At 40.4% G+C, this 20,686-nt stretch overlaps 1 protein-coding gene across 4 annotated transcripts in view; it reads right to left on the bottom strand.

Annotated features, from left to right (window-relative positions):
• The window catches only part of OSBPL10 (oxysterol binding protein like 10), a 331,661-nt gene that overhangs the window by 164,482 nt on the left and 146,493 nt on the right, over nt 1-20,686 (bottom strand). For 2 of the 4 annotated variants that reach the window (XM_023192295.1, XM_023192294.1), the window contains exon 4: nt 11,904-12,095. The exons of the other annotated variants lie outside the window; for them this stretch is intronic. In XM_023192295.1, the coding sequence (XP_023048063.1) occupies nt 11,904-12,095 (192 nt within the window). The remainder of the gene's footprint in view (nt 1-11,903; nt 12,096-20,686) is intronic. 4 annotated transcript variants of the gene reach the window in all.

The following is a 20,686-nucleotide window of genomic DNA, read 5'->3' as shown; positions in this document are numbered from 1 at the left end:
CAGCCACTGCCATCAATGCCTGTAATCCCAACACTTTGGGAGGCCAAGTCAGGCAGATTGTTTGAGCTTAGGAGATTGAGACCAGCCTGGGCAACATTACAAAGCCATGTCTCTACAAATAAATACAAAAATTAGCTAGGCATGGTGGTCACGCGCCTGTGCTCCCAGATACTTGAGAGGCTGAGGTAGGAGGATGGCACGGGCCTGGGAGGTAGAAGTAGCAGTGAGCCAGGATCGTGCCACTGCACTCCAGCCTGGGTGACAGAGGGAGACCCTGTCTCAAAAGACAAAGAAATCACCCTCACATGTTTCCCTGAGGGTGCTTTTTAGATGAGCTTAGTATTATATTGGTGTCTTCTGAATAAAGCAGATTGCCCTCTGTAATGTGGGTGGGCCGCTCCAGTCCACTGAAGGCCTCAATGGAACAAAAGACCAACCTCCTCTTGAGCAAGAAACAATGGTGCTGGCAGTCATCTTCAGACCTGGACTGGAATGTCGGCTCTTCCCTCATCTCCGGCCTGATGGCCCACCCTGCAGATTTAGAAGTTGCCAGCTTCCCAAATTCCATGAACCAATTCCTTAAAATAAACTTCTGTGTGTGTGCACGCATGCGTATGTGTATATATACATGCACACGCACATACACATCCTATTGGTCCCATCTCTCCAAAAACCCTGGCTAGCACAGCACCATAGCAGTTCTCATGGCCTCCTCTAATCCAGGAGCCCAACAGTCTGTGACTTAGCTGCTTACCCTCTAACTGCTGGCAGCAATCAACTTCTCCACCAATGGCTTCTCCAGCTCTTGGCCTCTGCTCGCTGTTTTGTTCAGTCTCTGCATGCTCCCCACTCCTACTCCCAAAGGGGCCAGTGATCTCATTCTAACCCAGTGGCCCTCCTGAGTGGACTTCCCACTTGAGACCACCTCAAAGTCCAATGGGCTTCAGGGACAGGGCAGTGACAGCTGGTCTCATCCGCTTTGGTCAGGTTAGAGGAATTACAAGGTACAAAACTCAGTGAACTGGTCATAATGGGCCTGCCCCCACTCCACCACCACCCCCACCCGCTTTCTTTCAAAATCACGAGTGAGTAGGGTAGGAGGTGTTCAGAGACTTCTGAGACACTGTCGTGTTACTGGCAGGCACTTTCAGGCAAAATACAGACCCACATTCTACCAAGAGCACGGTTGCTAAGATTGCCACTTTCAGGGAAGGACAGATAGGACACATCTACTCAGGGTGCAGGACAAGAAGAGTGGCTCCTCACCTTCACACAGACCTTTGTTAGAGCCGGGGATGCGGCTCCCACATTAAGGGGTGGGATGGACAAGAGGACTTTTTCAGAGGCTCCCCCGCTGATACCTCCCTCTCCCATTCTGGCCTACCCAGGCTGACAAATTAGAAGGGTGACGACGGCAGCTTTGAGGTTCTCCCCTCTCTGAGACCTCAGTTTGATGTGTCTGGGAATCACTGATCGTTGGCTTGAGCACCTGCCTTGTGCTACACTCTGCTGGGCACTTTTACTTCTATCGTTCATCAAGGTAAGGAGTTGTGACATTTCCACTTTACATATGAGAGATGTAATGTGACTTGCCCACGGACTGGAACTGAGGTCACTGCTCTTTCTACTGAAAAGTGCTGTGTTCTGGTGACTCATCCAAGTGAATAAATTCATCAAGTCCTCACTGGGGTACTGCACAGGTTAGGGGCCATGTAGGAGTCAGGCATACAGACATCAAGAGTCTCAGCCATACTTCCAGGAGGGCGGGACAGTCATGGCCTTGGCAGCCACTGCCGCCCCAGCTCTCAGCACAAGAATTGGCACCTGGTGTGATAGTTCGTGGTCAAATTCCCTGGGCCAGAATCAACCACTTCACACACATGTGACTTCTCATGATGGTCTCTTTTTGCCATAGCAACTTGGTGAAGCTACAGTTCCCAGTTACTCAACTAAATACGAACCTAGATGTTTCTGAGAGGTATTTTGTAGATGTGGATAAAGTTCATTATTAGTTGTCTTTAAGTAAGAGAGATTACAGAGATCATCTGGATGGGATAGATTCAGCTGAAAGGTCTAAAGAGCAGAGCCAAGGCTTTCTTAAGGAAGCAATTCGATCTGTAGATGGCCACTTCTGTGTCTGCTCCATGGATCCTGGACCTGCCTGAATAGCCCCCACAATCATATAAGCCAATTCCCCCTAATAAATCTCTTAATGTAGATCTCCTAGGGTTCTGTTTCTCTGGTTGAACCCTAGCTAGTACACCTCTCTTTGCCTTAACCTCTTTAGGCCTCAGTTTCTTGTCTTAATATAGGGAAAATAATAGTATCTACCTCCCAGTGTTGACCTGAGGATAGCACAAGTAAAGCATTGAACCCAGGTACCTGGTAAAATCCCAACAAGTATGAAATATTATTATTCATGTAGTAGGAGCTATTATTATTAATAAAGTCATGCTCTTAAGAAAGAAGGTTATGGACTAATGGGGACATTTAAAAATAATCATTATGTCCAGGCGCCTGTAATCCCAGCACTTTGGGAGGCTGAGGCGGGTGGATCATGAGGTCAGGAGTTTGAGATCAGCCTGGCCAATATGGTGAAACCCTGTTTCTACTAAAAATACAAAAATTAGCCAGACGTGGTGACATGTGCCTGTAGTCCCAACTACTCGGGAAGCCGAAGCAGAAGAATCGCTTAAACCTCGGGGGCGGAGGTTGCAGTGAGCCGAGATCACGCCACTGCACTCCAGTCTGGGAGACAGAGCGAGACTCTGTCTTGGAAAAAAAAAAAAATTACAACATAAAGAAATATTTGCTAAAAATATAGATAGGTATAAAGTATATCAAGCACTAGGAGAAGAAGTACCTAAGTGTGCCCAGGCCACAGTGAGAAGCCGCTCTAAGTATACAATGCAGTTAGCCCAAGTTCCCCCTTGCATCTGCTTTGGGACCTCAACTCCTAAGAAGATGGTGCTGAGTGAGAAACTCCTTCCTCTCAAAGGCTTTTTAGACCTAATCTATAGAGAAGTATTTCCCAGTGGTTATAATCCTCTTAATGGGAAATCACTCATTTACTCAAATTTTTACTGAGTATCTTTCAACTGCTAGGTGCTGTGCTAAGGGCTTGGGAATAAACAGGTTAAACCAAAAACACCTTTAGATGGAGGAAGACAAGGGATCAGACAATAAACAGGTAAACAAATGCCTAATTTCCAAGTGTAACATGTAAATGAACAAAAAGGGCCTGGTGAGAGAATAAACTAAGGGTTTATTCTCCCACCTCCCACACCCCACCCAGCCATGCCGTGCTCCCAGCAGGTTAAGACCACAGCAGAGCATTCTCCTCCCAGGGCAGCAGTTGGACAATGAGCTGAGGATGGGTGGGGGACATCATCTCATGTTGGGCTTTTGTGGTTGTTCACCTGAGATGCCGTTAGTGGACAACCAAATCCAATGACTCTCAAACTGTGCTCTCAAAGGATCCCATGGTGTTCCACAGACCACACAAATGTTTGCTTCAGAGTTCACATTGCAGACAGAGGCTGATAAGGGATTGTAGGGGTGGTCATAAATTCTCATTCTCACTATTCCAGCCAACCTGCTTCACTATCAACAAATGCCCCTTTTACCTTCTAAAGTAAATCTGCTCTCATAAAACACCAACTTCACCTGCTCTTACACAGTAAGTATCTAATATTTTTACTCACAAACAACCCACTCTATTGCTTTAAAAACATTTGGAAACTGCTGCTATAAACTAATTCCATATTAACATTTTTTGAAAACTGAAGTTTGAAACTGACTTATTTTCAGGGATGGCAAATTGCTACTAAAAATACATTTTATGGTTACTTGTCATCATCTATCCAAAAAGTACACAGGAAAATTAATTTAGGACTTTTGAAAAAATAATCATTCTGTTCACACAAAGGGTAAATTCACTTTGTACCCTAAATGTGGTTTCCCTGGTGATGACCCATATTCAATGCTGCCAGTACAGATCACTACCTTAAAGTTGATCAGCTAACAAAATTTGTTAGGGTGACAGTTCACAGTTACTGCTTCCATAACAAAGGCTGTACATGAATTTCTAACCAGGTATTTACTGAATGCATGTGAACCAAGATCACACCAAATCATCTTGAAAGGAGAGGATACTGAGTTAATATCCATTTATAAAGATGGCAACTGCATTAAAGGGTCTTCCCTATGTGTGTGTAGTAAGTAAATATAACATTGCAATTACATGAAGAAACATATAAATTCTCATAGGTGAGATGACATAAACACACATCTCCCTCCACATATCAGACTCTGTAAAAGATTTAAAATCATATTAAATGACGCAGCCTCAACCCAGTTAATCTACCCAGTAAACCAGAGCAGCACACAGCTTTCTTCTTTGTCAGATGAGTGTGTGCCTGCAAGCAAAAGTAAACAATGGAAAAAGTTTCAAAGAAGGATAATTCCTATTTGTTTCTAAATTTTCTCTGCCTAACTAAATCTATATTTGTGCTTCACACACACACAGTATTCAACAGTACCACCTTTTCCCTCATCATGCTGTGAATCCAAAGCCTCCCTACTGAATTAAGTGTGGTTTTTTTAAAGTCTCAAATATCACAACTGAAAAAAATTATTCAGTAAAAACATGTATTAGGGTTGTATTTCTTCAGAAAACATCTAGCAAGGAAGAATTTTATTAAAATTACATTGTACTTGTACCAACTGAACTTGTGTCTATTTAAGTAAGTGTGAGCCACATTAAAAACTACTGTAATAACTAGACATACAAAAGTTAAAGGCCAGGTGCAATGGCTCACCCCTGTAATCCCAGCACTTCGGGAGGCCAAAGCAGGAGAATCGCTTGAGGCCAGGAGTTCAACACCAGCCTGGACAACATAGCAAGATCCCATATTTAGAAAAAAGTTTTTAAAAAATTAGCCAGGTATAGTGGCATGTGCCTATACTCCTACTCAGGAGGTTAAGGCAGGAGGATTGCTTAAGCCCAGGAGTTAGAGGATGCAATGAGTCATGACTGATCTACTATACTCCAGCCTGCAACAGAGTGAGACTCCCAACTCAAAAAAAACAAAAACAAAAAAACAAAAAAAAAGAAAGTTAAAATGGAAAAAATATACAATACAATAAATACCATACATTTCAATCATCACATGCTTAAATAACTGAGGGGATCAAAGTAATTTTTAAAAAATATACTAGATTCCATTTATAAAACAATTCAAGTGGCACATTAAGAGGCTTACACTATCATGACTTTTCCCCACAGTCACCTAGTCATCTAGATGTACACTTACCCAATGCTATCAGTCAGAGATTAAATGAGTACCTGACAACCCTCAACCAACTGCCAGGTAGCTGACATATAGTTACCTAAGCAAGCCTTGAATACCTCCATATGCCATTTTAAAAGAGCCCTAACAGCTAGAGAATGAGTCCTTAATTCAATTTGTTCATCAGTATGCCTAGTGATTGTGCTAGGGCTGAAAGATGCAAAGATGAGTAAGACGTGACCTTTAACATAGATATCTGTGGTCTGGCACATAGAAGGTGCTCAATTAATACCTGCAGAATGAAGGTAGGAGTGGGTGAGTAAGCAAGCTCACAGTCTAGGGCAGTGCTATCCAAGAGAAACATAAGCCAAGCCACAAATGTGAGACACGTACATAACTTTACATTTTCTAGTAGGCAAATTTAAAAGGTAGAAAGACCTCCACCCAACCTGTCCACAGCCCATGCAGGGGCAATAAATAATAAATAGGTAAAAAGAAATAGGTAGAATAAATTCTAAAATATTTTATTTAACTGAATGGATATATTATGATTTCCTTAGTATGTAAGTATTAACAATTATGACATATTTTACCTTGTTTTGTACTAAGTCTTTGAAATCTAGAGTGCATTTTATATCACAGCACATCTCCATTCATACTGTGCACATTTCAAGAGCTCATTTTGACTAGCCCCTTTTTAATGTAGTGTGTGTGTGTGTGTGTGTGTGTGTGTGTGTGTGTGTGTGTGTGAGATGGGGTTTGGCTCTATCACCCAGGCTGGAGTGCAGTGGCACGATCTTGACTCAGTGCAGCCTCCGCCTCCCAGGCTCAAAGGATTCTCCCACCTCAGTCTCCCGAATAGTGGGACCACAGGTGCATGCCACCACACCCAGATACTTTCTTGCATTTTTGGTAGAGATGGGATTTCATTAAGACAAGCCTGTTGCCCAGGCTTGTCTTAAACTCCTGAGCTCAGGCGATCCTCTCGCCTAGGCCTCCCAATCCTCGGCTGGGATTACAGGCATGAGCCACCACGCCCTGTCCCTTTTTTTAATTCTATAAAGACACCATGGTCAATGAAAGCAGTTGGGCCTGAAGAAACAGGAAGTGACGACAGCTTGAACATATGGAAGGGATAAATGGATGCAGGAAGAGCTCATGGGACCACCTTGACAGTTGCTGTAGTTGCAGGTTGGCCAATGTGAGATCTAGTACTGCCATCAATTGTCTTTGCAACTTAATCTAAATTGTGCTTAAGTGCCTTGACATGAGTCTCTATTGTTACAGTGTTGAGTCATGATCAGGGCATCATAAACAGTCTCTGATCCAAAAAATGGTCCAAATCGTTCTTCAACGCACTGAAGGATCACTTTCTACTGACCGATGGTTGCTACAAGAGCACTGGAAACGATTGCAAGGTTTGGTATGTACGGTTTGATATCATCAAGGGCAAGATCAGATCCCAAGGTGATGCCTTGGACTAGGTTCTCCATCGACAGACCTGCCCTCTTCATTGGTTTGGACACAGAGTGAGTGATCATACATCTGTGCTCTGGCCACTGTCCACCAAAGCCTTCACATCACTCACCTATCAGAGCTTTCTCCTGCTTTGGAAGTGCCGTCTGCCTGCGCTTCTCCTCCTCGGCTGTTTCTTGGTTCTTCCTCGCTTGCCAGTGGATATCTTGCAGTGGCAGGCATATCATCCCATCTCACTCAATAAAACCTCCTGCATCACCATCGTAGATCTTAAGTCTTCTGGTACGCTCAACTTTTCCCAGTGGAGCTAAGATATGAATGTTTCCATATCAAGTAAAGATATGGAACATTTCTATTTTGGCAGAAAGTTCTGTTGAGCAGTGGGCCCCCCAACAGAGGAGGTCCTGAGTCCCCAGTGAGGGAGGACAAGAAGGGGCACTGAGGGTTGGGAGATGGAGGAGGGCACACCGCAGGAAGCTGGGCTTGTGGACCACCCAGGAGAGTTTGACCTTTATCCTATGGACAGTGGAGAATCAAAAAGGTTTGGGATTTTGTTTGTTTTAATAGCAGAAAGGTGACATGAAAAAATGTTTCCATTTAGGAAGGTGGTTTTCTGGAGATAGAGCAAGGCATGAACTAAAAGAGTGATTGACAATGGCAAGGGAGGAGACAAATTGGAAACACAGACGCACAGGCCAGAATCAATCCACGAGGAAGTCTCTTCCAGTCCAAGATTTTTTTTTTTTCTTTTGAGAAAGAGTCTTGCACAGTCGCCTAGGGTAGAGTGCAGTGGCGCAATCATTGCTCATTGCAACTTCAAACACCTGGGCTCAAGCAATCCTCCCACTTCAGCCTCCTGAGTGGTTGGGACTACAGGCACGAGCCACCACACCCAGCAAATCTGCAAATTTTTTTTGAAATGGAGTCTGTGTGGCCAGGGCTGGTCTTGAACTCCTGGACTCAAGCAATCCTCCTACCTCGCCTCCCAAAGTGCTAGAATTACAGGCGTGATTCACTGCACCCAGGCCCCTAAGACTTCTTATTCAATGCAATAAATGACTCTTTTTTGAGATTATATTCCTTTGGGGGCATCAAGACGTTTTTATGAGATAGTGGAAACAAGAGATTATGACTACTTTCAAAATGTCCTTTCTGGGTAAATTTTAAAATAGCAATACTATATTGCTCCTAAAATTCTATTTCTAAAACTTCGTTTGCAAGTAAAATCCAAAATTCTGGGAACCACTGTTTTAAACAACTTCTGGAGCTTATTAAGATGACTATAGCGTCCAATGTATATACATTATTCTCTATATTTATTTTCCTACTCATTTTATGCATACATGTCCATGTAGTAATAATACTGACATGACTCTTGTCTTAAATTACTATAGAGCAATTTAGAATCTAAAATGTATTATTGTTTAGTCATTCCCTTAATGTCTTGTATTGAATCTATGCCTTTATTAGTATGAATAGCTTTATCCAAATTAATTTTCTTCCTCCTAGTCCCAGTTCCATAAATTGTTTCCTCAGGTATGATTCCCAGCAGGAAATGTATGGGTCATTGGCAATGTAGTTTGTTGTATGTTTCATTCTTATTATACATCACCAGATTGCAGCAAAAAGACAATCTGCAGCACAGTCCACATTTCTTACTACTCCAAACAATAATGGGCTAGAATTAATTCTGATAATTTCACAAACAGTTGCCTTAATTTTCATTTCTTGAATTGCTAAAGAGAATATATCTGTCCCTCATGGTGACAGTCTCTGAAATTCCCTATACTGATCTCTCCTAACCACTTCCTGAGAAGATGCTGGGTTCCGACCTTTGGTATCTCAATTCTTTATATTTTGAATAACCATTTAATCTTTCAAACTGTCCCATTATTTTCACCAATGCTGTAGCATTCCATTTGCTATTTACTCTATTGCCTTTGGCTGGGCTATTTCTCTTTTATACTCCTGATATTCTGGCACATCTGTCTTGTGTATGATGATTTTCTCCATTGCTTCTGTGGTCATAAGTTTATCTTCCCTGAACAGCTGGGTTAAAAATGCTATTCCATTTTCTTCTAGCTATTTTATAGATAAATACAGTGGAACCTTAAAGCAGTGGCCTTTACGCACTGAAATTAATAACTGCGGAACTTTCTAGTATGAGTGCAATTTGCTCGGATAGTTCACAAGGTGGACCTGGCCACATCACAAAATGACAAATGCCACAGAACAGCTACCCATCTCCCATCAGGAGTGAAGGTGGACACAGTGTCTGAGGACTGAAACTTTAAACTCTTCCTAAAGGGGTTCGGCACCCTAAAGTTCTCTCCCTTACTAGTGTTGGCACTTATATGTCAACAATCTTACTTAAATTTTGAGTAATAAAGGTTATCAACATACAAAAAGCAAGAACCTGAAGAAATATACCATCACCCAAGAGTACAAAAACCAAACCAAATGGCTATAGAGGCATTTCACCTACTTTTTCTTTTTCCTTTTTGAGATGGGGTCTTGCTGTGTTGCCCAAGCTGGTTTTGAACTCCTGGCCTCAAGCAATCCTCTCACCTCAGCTTCCCAAGTAGATGGAATTACAGGTGCATGCCACTGGACCTGGTTTCACCTAATTATTTTTCATATCATGAAACTCTATGGGAAATTTCAATAAGCTTTCCCCAACAGATAGACAACAGAGAAAAAACAATATAAAGAAAAAAAAAAGCACACATGTATTCATTTATAAAATTTCGATCGCTCTGTGTAGATTTTTACGTATCTACATCTGTAATATACAGGGGAAAAAACCCAAAAGTAAATTCATTGAAAGATTAACAGTGGTTATCTGTAGGGAGGTAGATTTATAGGTAATTTTAATTTTCTTAATACATTTTTTGCAATATAAACTTGCATTAGACTTTATATAAATTAAACTTCTTTGTACAACCATACACAAAAGCCATACTTCTATTCTTTTAAAAAATTGAATTCTTTTTAAATGAAGGTAGAAAAGATTCTGTTGAATCAAATGCTACTAATTAATCAGGCTAAAGTACCTCAACCTTTATTTAGGTCACTGCTCACTACACACAAGTCCTGAAAAAAAAAGGTTTTTTTCATACATACAGGCTTATCATTTATAACAGTAAGTCTACAGAGATTCATTACAATACAATAAAGAAAATTATCAAAATACCATAAACTTTCACCTGCCTTTGTTCAAGGTTACAGTCTCAAATGACTCATAAACTAATCTGCAATGAGGTCTACATAAAAGTGAAATGATGGTATCATAGTTAAGTGTTGTATCATTTTATCACGGCCAGTTAATGTACGGTATTTATCTAACAGGAACTTTTTATAAAACTTAACTATTCTTTAAAATACTCTAGCAGGAAAAATAAAGTGGTGGGGGAATTAAAAATAGATAAAACAAGAACAACAGAAAATTTGAATTGTTAAAGTAAGGTGATGGATATAGGGTTGCATTACTATTCTATTTTGCATATATTTGAACATTTTCCACTATACGATGTTTTGAAAAGGTGCTAAGAAAAATAAAAAGAAATATAAACCTGTGCACAATCATTCATCATATCAACTAACATAACACAATTAAGCTAATAGCCACTTTTTCTTTTTCTTTTTTCTGAGACACAGCCTCGCTCTGCTGCCCAGACTGGAGTGCAGTGGGGCTATCTTGGCTCACTGCAGCCTCTGGCTCCTCAGTTCAAGCAATTATCCTGCCTCAGCCTCCTAAGTAGCTGGGACTACAGTCACGCGCCATCATGCCCAGTTAATTTTTGTGTTATTAGTAGAGATGGTGTTTCACCATGTTGGCCAGGCTGGTCTTGAACTCCTGACCTCAAGTGATCCACCCACCTTGGCCTCCCAAAGTGCTGGGATTACAGGCATGGGGCACCAGGCCTGGCCCACTTTTTTCCTTTTTAACACATCAGGATGACTATTTCAAAGTAAGCATTCTACCTGAAAATTCCAAAAGAATTCTGACTCTGTACTTTTTCTTTATTAGGCAAGAAAGAGTATATACATGTAAAATCTTTCAAGAAAAACATTTGTCTTTCATATGCATCTACAGATTTGACTCTGATTTTAGACTGTCCTTCCTGGGCCAGATTCAGAACCAAGATAGTCAGCTATCAGAGCACTACACCTGGCTTGTGACATTTAAAAACTAAAGCAAGATGCATGCTAACTCAAGCAGCAGCAAGACCCCAGTCTAGGAGTCTCATTCTGTGCGACACAGAGGAAGAGCCCTGCCACTTTCTCTAAGAGTAAAGCAAACTGGTCTGTACCCAAGTAAGTTGCAGAGCAAAAAAACTCAGCACTCAAAGGAAGTAGGCAACCAAAACCAACATCATTTATCTGAGAGTCTGTTCTCTATAACAGCTGCAGAGGATGACAGGGATACTAAGGATCTGGGATCCCCAAACTGATGACTTCCCAGTGCATCAAAAGCAAAATTTAAACGGAACCTCATGTCACTTTTATAAGGCACAATTAAAGAGTTTTCATTATTACAAATGATCCTCTTATTTCCCCAGAGAAGGTTGGCAAAGCCTGTTTTATTTCCATTTTACAGGTATAGAAACTGAGGTTTGGAGCTGTTAAAAGAGTTGCCCTTAAACAACAGTCTTCTGACTTCAAGGACAGTATTCTTTTCACTACCCAACACTCCCCGTGGAGTGTGTCTATGAAGGGAAGGAGGAGAGGAGAGAAAAAGTGAAGCAGGGCAGAAAATGGGGGGAATCTGCGTTATGTCCAACACTTCTTGAATTTCAAAACACCTAGAGTTATTTTCTTATTATCCATGGAGTTTGGCCTAGTCTTTGCTACAAGCGTGGATTTAACTGTACTTCCATTTACATCCATATTTTTGTAGGCTTGCTTTCTCTGTTTTCTGATTCTGAGAGAAGTCTCCTAACAATTTGCTTAACCTAAGAAATAGGAACAATCAACTTTTTTTAAACCAGGAGGGACTGTCATAGTGGTATAGCTGGGAGGTTTGCTGCTGGTCCTCCATAAACCAAGACGGCGCAAAGGAAGGAGTCGGCAGAGCACCTGTCACAGCCCCCGCCTCCCCGGGGCTGCTTAACCTAGTAGGAGAGCAAAGCCTACCTCTCTGACTTCGTGAAGCTGGCCGGAATACTGACTCTTGGCTCTTCGGGCGGCTGCAGGCGACTTGTGATGCGTGATTGTGACAACACCGGGGGCCCCCACACTGAGGTGTCTCTGGCTACAGGGAGACGCAGAATTGGGTGTTCCATGTGGGAGCAAAGTGAGACTTCGGCTTCGGGAGCCTGGAGCACTCTAGAATAAGCAACAGGTGTCAAAACTCAACAAGTGACCTGCAGAACACAACTAAGTATTGGTTTCTATTCATTTTGGACCTCTTCATCTTTCCCCTACATCTCTTTAGGGAGATGAAGGTACGGGGGAGGTATAACAACACTGCATGCCCAAATCCCACAGATACTCACTGAACTGCCCTTCCATTAGCTGCCCTTCTGGTTTCATCTCCAATCGTGCTTCCTGTCCTACATAATTGGCCATGAACAGCTATTCAAAATCCTGCCCCCCACCCTCCCCGACCCACACACCATGGACGCTCATGGAGCTCTGCCTCTCTACCTATTATTTCCTCTTCCTAGAATGCTCTTCCTGTGTGACTGGTCAGCCTCTGCTGAACCTTGAAACTCAGCATGGTGTTCTCTGCTCTGTGAAGCATTTCCCTGGCTTTCTCAGCCTCTCTGCTGCTCTTATTCCACTGCATCAAGATTACATTGATTATCCAGTTACTTTCTTAAGAGATGCTTTCATGCTCATCTTTATATCCCCAGGGTCTGGCATATCACAATTGTTTAATTTATTAAGTGCTTAATAATGTCGGCTATATGCATGAACTAAGCTGTCCATCAATTATTCCTCATTTGTTAGTCCAGTGTTTCCATTTCATCCTGTGGTCATATATAATCCAAATTACAATCTAGTTGATGATAAAGATGGCATCTCAACTTAGTGGAGATGGATTTTTCAGTAAATGTTGGGATAACTGGGAAGCCATCTGAATAACAAAGCTGGATTCATCTCTCAGATCACAGACCTCGAATGGATCAAAGATTTAAGAAAAACTAACAGTACTAGAAAAAACTTGTAATCATGGGATAGGAACAGCCTAACACTTTGAAATCCCAAAGCTATACCAGAAAAGCTTAGCCGAGTGCGATGGCTCACGCCTGTAATCCCAGCACTTTGGCAGGCCAAGGCGGGTGGATTACCTGAGGTCAGGAGTTCGAGACCAGCCTGACCAACATGGAGAAACCCCATCTCTACTAAAAATACAAAACTAGCCAGGCGTGGTGGCGCATCCCTGTAATCCCAGCTACTCAGGAGGCTGAGGCAGGAGAATCGCTTGAACCTGGGAGACGGAGGTTACGGTGAGCCGAGATCGCGCCATTGCACTCCAGCCTGGGCAACAAGAGCGAAAGTCCGTCTCAAAAAAGAGAAAAGAACAGAAAAAAGAAAAGCTTGATAAATTTGATTACCTAAAAACTGGAAACTTCTGCAAAGGAAACAAATAGACCAACAAAATACCCCACTATGACCACTAACAAAGCCAAACTATAAACTAGGAAAATTGTAGAGCTGGAAATAATTATTCAAATGGGCCAAGGTATGAAGACAGCTCACAAAAAAAGAAATATAAATGGCTTTTAACACATAGGAAAATATGTTCAACTGTACTCAGAAGATAAATGTAAATTCAAACTACTTTAGATAACCATCTTTCACCCATCAGATTGGCAAAAATTCAAAAGGCTGAGTAAACAATCTGTCAACAGGGCCACAAAGAAACAAGTTTGTGGAAGTAAAAAAGATGGCAAAACCCTGAGAACAGCAATCGGCAGACCCGTCACAGATACAAACATTATCTCCCCTGGCTCCAGCAGTCCCATCTGGGAATGTATCCTCCAGACATACCTGCAGCTAGGTGAAATGCTGTATGTCCCTGAAATGCTATATGTCACCGCAGCACTATGTTTGATGGCAAAGGACAGAAAACAATCCAAATGTCCATCAGCATGGGACGGGTTAAATAAATTATGGTACATCTGTGTAATGGAATACTACCAAGCTATAAGACAATAATGAGAGAGGTCTCTACGAATTGATCTGGAAATACCTCTCAGCTATATAGTTAAGTGAAGGAAGGCACATAATTGTTCCATAGTATGCAAAGTACAGCTTTTCCAACATGAGGTAAGTAAATATTTTTGTTTTTTAACCTGTTGAAAATTATTTGCTTAAAACAAACATACTGCGGAAGGATACATATAAAACTATAAAGTGGCTGCTTATTTGTGGAGAAGCAGGGAATGAGAGGATAGAAACAGAGAAGAGGGGAGATTTTTTCACTTTATACTTTTTATATTCTTCCACTTTGAACTATATGAATGTACTCCCTATTGAAAACATTTTAATTCTACATAAACTTTACATTCCAATTATTCCTATACTTCATCTCAGCTTGAGAAAAGGCAAGTTAGATAATGTGGAAATCATCTAGCTCCTACAGTTCAAAGATTTACTAAATACCTACTATGTGCCTAGGAAAATATACACTGTGTAGTGTCAGGAAGAAAACAAAATGTATGAGACAGTTTTTCACCATAGATACCTATAACATTGCTGGGGATGTAAGATGGAAATATACAGAGACAGACGGAGGGAAACATACACAGATGCACACTTACAAGATGGTGCATAACAGGGGCTAATTTGGCAATACAGCCAGAAAATGTCAAAGAAGTGAGCTCATCTCATCATGGCAGGATGTTCCAAGGCTGATGGGCCTGAAGCCTGAGCAGGCTTTGGGAAGCTAGACAGGCAAGGCAGCACACCACATAGCAACCCAACAGTCTGGATACCAAGGTAGTCTTAGCCTCAGGCCTCAGCTAACAGGCACAGCTCTAAACACTGTTAAACATTAACGATCCATCATTCTACAGATCACCAGGGGATGGAGGAGTGGGGTGAGAGCCAGGGTAGAAATCAGAGTTTTGGTTCACCTTGAAATACCGCAGGTTATGAAGATTCTCTGGATTTGACTTGGATATAATGAATTAGAATGCAGATAAAGATAGGAAATAACCATATGTTAGGTAATTGGAGAAATGTGTGGTATAAGAACTATATATATCTTGATCAAAATGAGCTATAATAATCACCTACTTTCAGCTTCAATCTTTTCACTTGGAGAGTAGAGGGAGAAAGAGAATATTTCTTTAATAACAGTAAATTTGCCTCAGTATTAAGAGTCCACTGAAATATATTTTGACTGTCAGCGAGGCTTATTCCAGTCCAGGAAAAGGCAGATTTTTTTCCCTGGGCTTTGAAACCAGACACGTAAGTTTCATTCTTCATACACACACCTCTATCCCCACTCCTCCCCTACCAAACCCCTGTTCTTGCCATGTGATCTGGGGTGAGTTATGTAAGCTTTCTCATTAAGCATCAATTTCCTAATCTTCAAAAAGAGAAATAACATTGACCCTAAAACATCATCATGAAATTTAAATTAGATTATGCATACAAAATGCTTAGCACAGTGCCTGACATGCAGAAGCTGCATGGACAACGTTTGTTTCTTAATATCACTGATAACTTGAAGAATGAAAACCTTATGGATTTTTAAAATGTTAAGAAGTTGCTTAGCACAAAATCATAAGCAGTTGCTGAGTCACTGACCTTCTTATTTTCTATAGGGTCAGACTGGTCAGAAGCCCAAAACATAATTAAATACTTACAGGATCAGCCATTAAATATCAAGATTGTAGGGAAAACACACACACACACACACACACACACACACACACACTCTTCTAATTCTGAGTAGAAATGAGGACTCATCAGAAATCAGAGAGGAAGACAGCTCTGGCAATAGACACCTTTGCCTGTAGCAGTATCACCATGAATGGCAATAAATCAAGAAATTCACCCAAGAGCAAATTATTCCATGGTGAATGTCTAATCCCATGATCATTATTTAATGGTTGGCTGTCATCTGAATTTACAAGCAGTAAATCTGAGCCAAAAAGCCTTTAATTTTCCATTAACTGGGGATTCTCACAGTGTAATTCACATCCATGCCTCCTTTCAGGATAAACATGAACGAAAAGTCTTACCCTTGGTAAATCCCACAGGTAATCAGTCATTACAAGAACAAGTGAGAAAGGCAGCAAATTGCAACCACTATAAACGAGCGGGCTGTGTTTCCAAAAGGCAGCCTGTCTACAATCTCCAGGTTTTGTTTCAAAATTATGCTTGCATGTCGTAAAAGCCTATCTTCACTATTAATTTAAAATATTAACAGAGTCTGAGAAACAACATGGCAGGTTTTTGTTCCAATTATTTACTTCAATGGCGGTGACTAGAAACACCAAGTGTGCCATCTGTGGGAAATTCTGAGTCAAGAGCAAGTGTCTTCATCCTTTGCTGCGGAGAACTGTCCCTCACACAGCCATCGGTGCTCATCTGGCTACTCCTCACGTCCCCTCGCTTGGTAAGCACCTGGCTGATGATGGGGTGACGGCAAAAGAGAGTGTGGGAGCGGGTGAGACCAAGTGCTAATGCTCACAGCCTGTCCAGGCATCTGCACACAATCACACAGGCCTCTTGGTCTTTCCCTACATTCTCATTGAATGATTCCTGAATTTCCCAAGTTTGCAAAGAGAAAACAAAACACACATACTCGTTGTATCTACTGGCCAAAACCGCCATTTAGGAAAGGCATTCTTGGAAAAGGAGAGGAATCATTAGAAAGAATCTGTCCAACCAAGGTAAACGGGCAACAAGCCTGGGAGATAGAAGCCACGTGTGAGAAAGCTTAGAGCGAGAAGCACTGGACCATCTACAGGCCCAGTACCAATCCAGTACTATAGACAATGTGGGGAGTGGTTAAGAGCACACCTTCTCAAGTCAACTGCCTGAGTTCAAATCTGGGCTCCACCACTTGCAAACAGGGTAACCTAGAAAATGTAAGTATCTTCCTTTCTAAAGTGTAATATTACCTACTTCATTGGGTTGTTGGAGAAAGATATGAGAAGAGACACATAAAGCATGTGTCATAAAGTATGCAATAAATGCCATCATTAATAAATAAAATGAGGTCTTCAAGCCTCATTATAGGTGAATGGTTGTTAAGTGATCCCTGAATGAACTATATGGCCATTTTGGTCCTTGCTATCTTAAGTAGTCACAGTCTTAAGGCTTCGTTAACTTTAAAAGATAGTCATCCTAATTACTAAAAAACCACTTGCTTCAGAGAAAAAAAAATGCACTTAAAATATGATTTCACATTTTCAGAAACCCACCTGTTATAGAAAGCAAAGTTCCCTATAAATTAATCCAATCTACATGGTTTACCAAAAAGAAATAATTAGTTTACATAATGGAAAGTTTCCCTTAATACTTGCAATAAACAAAGTTCCAAATAGAAAAGATCAGCTGGTCCTAAAAACCTCTTCAGACATGTATCAAAAGTTTGTAATTGCTGAACTAGCATTAAAAGGAGGCAAGGGAGGAAAGGGGGTATAAGATCTCAAATAGACATTTGGGACAACCACTTCTACTGTAGAAAATGTTTCTGATGTGAAAAATTTCTGAACACCAACTAATTGTAACAACATTCAAATGACATTTACTTTGGAACATATTTTCCTCACTTCCTTGAATTCCTTCATAGCAAGGAGGAAAAAAAGATACTATATTTCAGAAAAAAATAGCCCAAGGGAAACAGAAAAATCCAACAAGTCTGGAAATGTATTTTGAAGAACAAATTTAACCAACTAAAATCATTGGATTGTATTTCTTCTATTCCTCTAAAAAAATTGTGCCATATCTAAATATGTGAAAGCTAAGGATAAAAATCCTTTTCCTCTAAAAGCAAATATACTTCAAAATCAACAAAAAGAAAAAGCATAACAATTTTTAAAATAGTATATTGAAGGCCTTAAAATTAGTTGGAATTTCACTTTCCTGACAGTCAACATCTGAATAAAATGTGAACTGTTTCTTAAATGAATCTATTCCAGTATTTTGCTTAATAGCTTCGTATTGACCTAATTTGCATTGCTTTGTTTTTATTTTTTAGTTGTCTATTCTTTCAAGCTTAAACAGACCTAAAGTAGAATTAAAACTGGGAAATTTTCCAAGTTCATTTCCATGATGAGCTTTTCAAATTTGCTCTAGCTCTCTCTACTTTTCCAAATTCCTGTTTTCATCCAGAAATACGAGTTTCAATATTAAGTAACCAGGCATAGAAAATTTGTTCCTCAAATTTCATCTTCAAATCTTTAATATATCTTAAACGTTTTTCACTAACTTTATACCAATACCCTCTCAAATGGCAATATAAATGCACGCAAATATGTGTGCAAATGAAAAATTGTGGTTCTTCCAGAGACGAAGTCTCTAGCCTGCTTCTACACACACTGTCCTGAATCTATGAGTATGCATGCAAATGCCAGATTTCTGAAAAACTGTCACAAGCAAATGCATATATTTCATTTCCCTACAAATAGTGAGAAACAAAACTTGACATTTTTTGCTTTATTTCCCCCATCATTTTCAACTCCTCCATCCCCCAATCATCTAACCCCCTCCTCCTCCACCCTCCCCACCCCCTTGCCAATAAATCCTGCTGATTCTTCTTCAACAGTTAATTCAACTGCTCTAGCATCCCTAGTCAATCTCCAGGGCAAACTTGAAGGTCCCAACTCAACTGAAAGCACTGTCCTTGTGTATTTGACCCCCTTATCGCACACCACCCTTCTCTCGCCACTTCCCACAGATCCACCCAGAAGTGTCAAGTGTGATTTCAAAACCTTCCACCTTCTCCGCTTTGCATCCTCCATCCATACCATTTGCTTGGGGGCCTTGCAATTCCAAGTACCAAGACTCCTTTTGGATGCTTTATTCTGAAAACATGAACGACTCTCTTTCTGCTGACAAAGCTCAATTCGCTGCGTTTCTCAAGCTTTGGAACTATGCAATTTTAGAGCTAGATGGAATCTCAGACATAATTCTAGTCTAGTCTTTTCCCTTTATAGATCTAAAGTCTACAGCTCCCAAAAGGTAAATGAATCATACAACACTCGGACCCAAATTATAAATCTCATCCAAGACTCAACTCAGAAAACACCTGATTAGAGATTCAGCCCCTCCAGCTGCGCCTTCACAATTAAAGAAGGACCTCATCATCCAAAATAGTATTTAACACAAGGCAGACTTTAAAATAGTTGATAGAAAGTAAGAAAGCTGATAACTGTTACACATTTTTATCTTTATTCTTTCCAAAACTTCAATTTAATGACTTATCATCATAAAAACAAACACACAACACTCCTTTGAAAGTAGGGCAATTGTGGGCTATATTCCTAGAATTACAGATCCCCAAAGAAAATAATTTTATTTTATATATATATATATAGTAAGTAACATAACACAGAGACCGTTAAATGCTGAATTGCCATTTTAATAGAGAAAAAATCTGAAAACAAGGAATAAAAAGAAATTTTCTTAATTAGGCTACAAACCAAAAAAATTACAGTAACCATCATATTTAAATCAGATTTAATTTTTTTAAAATTAGCTTCATTCCTTTTAATATTAGAAACAAGAATTCCACTACCACTGTTTACTGGAAACACTAGTCAACAAAATAGGACTAGAAAACAATCACTGTAGATGTGACTGTTTTATTTGAAAACAAAAAAAAAGTTTCACAATGTTGTCAGATATATGATGAATTTAGAAAAACCAATAGCATTCCTTCATATCAACGATAACCAATCAGAAAACAGAAAATATCATTCACAATAGCAATAAAAACTATGATGTACAAGTATTAACCAAATAGGGAGTATACGAGACCTTTACTTTATAGAGAAAAAAAAAAATTAATCCATGAAAAGAAATCAATGCAGAATTGAGAAAATGGAAATACACATATCAGGTAAATGGATGGGACAACTTAATGTTGTAAAGATGTCAGTTCTCCCTAATTTGCTTTATAATTATTGTAATAAAAATTCCAGCAGGATTTTTTGAGCAACTCAACAAATTTATTCTAATATGTAAATAGAAGAATAAAGTTTCATGAAAGGTTAATTTTGAAAAGGAGAGCAAAAGGGAAGAACTCACCCAACCAGATACAAATATTAACAAAGCTACAATGGAAATACGCACACATACAAACACATACATATATGTGCATATTACGGTCTAAATATTTGTGTCCCCTCCCCCGTAAAAAGGTCATATATTGTGGCCGGGCATGGTGCCTCAAGCCTGTAATCCCAGCACTTTGGGAGGCCAAAGAGGGTAAATCATGAGGTCAGGAGATCGAGACCATACTGGCTAACACGGTGAAACTCCACCTCTACTAAAAATACAAAAACATTAGCCGGGCGTGGTGGCAGGCACCTGTAGTCCCAGCTACTTGGGAGGCTGAGACAGGAGAATGGCGTAAACTGAGAAGGCGGAGCTTGCAGTGAGCCGAGATTGCGCCACTGCACTCCAGCCCAGGTGACAGAGCAAGACTCCATCAAAAAAAAAAACAAAACAAAACAAAACTCATATGTCATATATTGAAATCGTATCCCCAAAGTGATGCTATTAGGTGGTAGGGCCTTGGAAAGTGATGAGGACATGAGGATTCACTGCCTCACTTGAGGTAATTCACTCAGCTGTCTTCAACTGAGGTCCAAAAAAGTCACCGCAACTCTCCAGGGAACACCATAACCAGGAGCTGAGTTAGCATCTTGGAAAAAAATTACTTTTTAATATCAAAGGCCAACATAGCATACAAATTCTCAGGTATTTAAACAATAAGCTCATTA

This window comes from Piliocolobus tephrosceles, chromosome 2, assembly GCF_002776525.5.
Source record: "Piliocolobus tephrosceles isolate RC106 chromosome 2, ASM277652v3, whole genome shotgun sequence".
In the NCBI taxonomy this organism is placed as follows: Eukaryota; Metazoa; Chordata; class Mammalia; order Primates; family Cercopithecidae; genus Piliocolobus; species Piliocolobus tephrosceles.
Note: the sequence above shows the minus strand (reverse complement) of the source record. Positions and strands in the feature narration are given on the sequence as shown.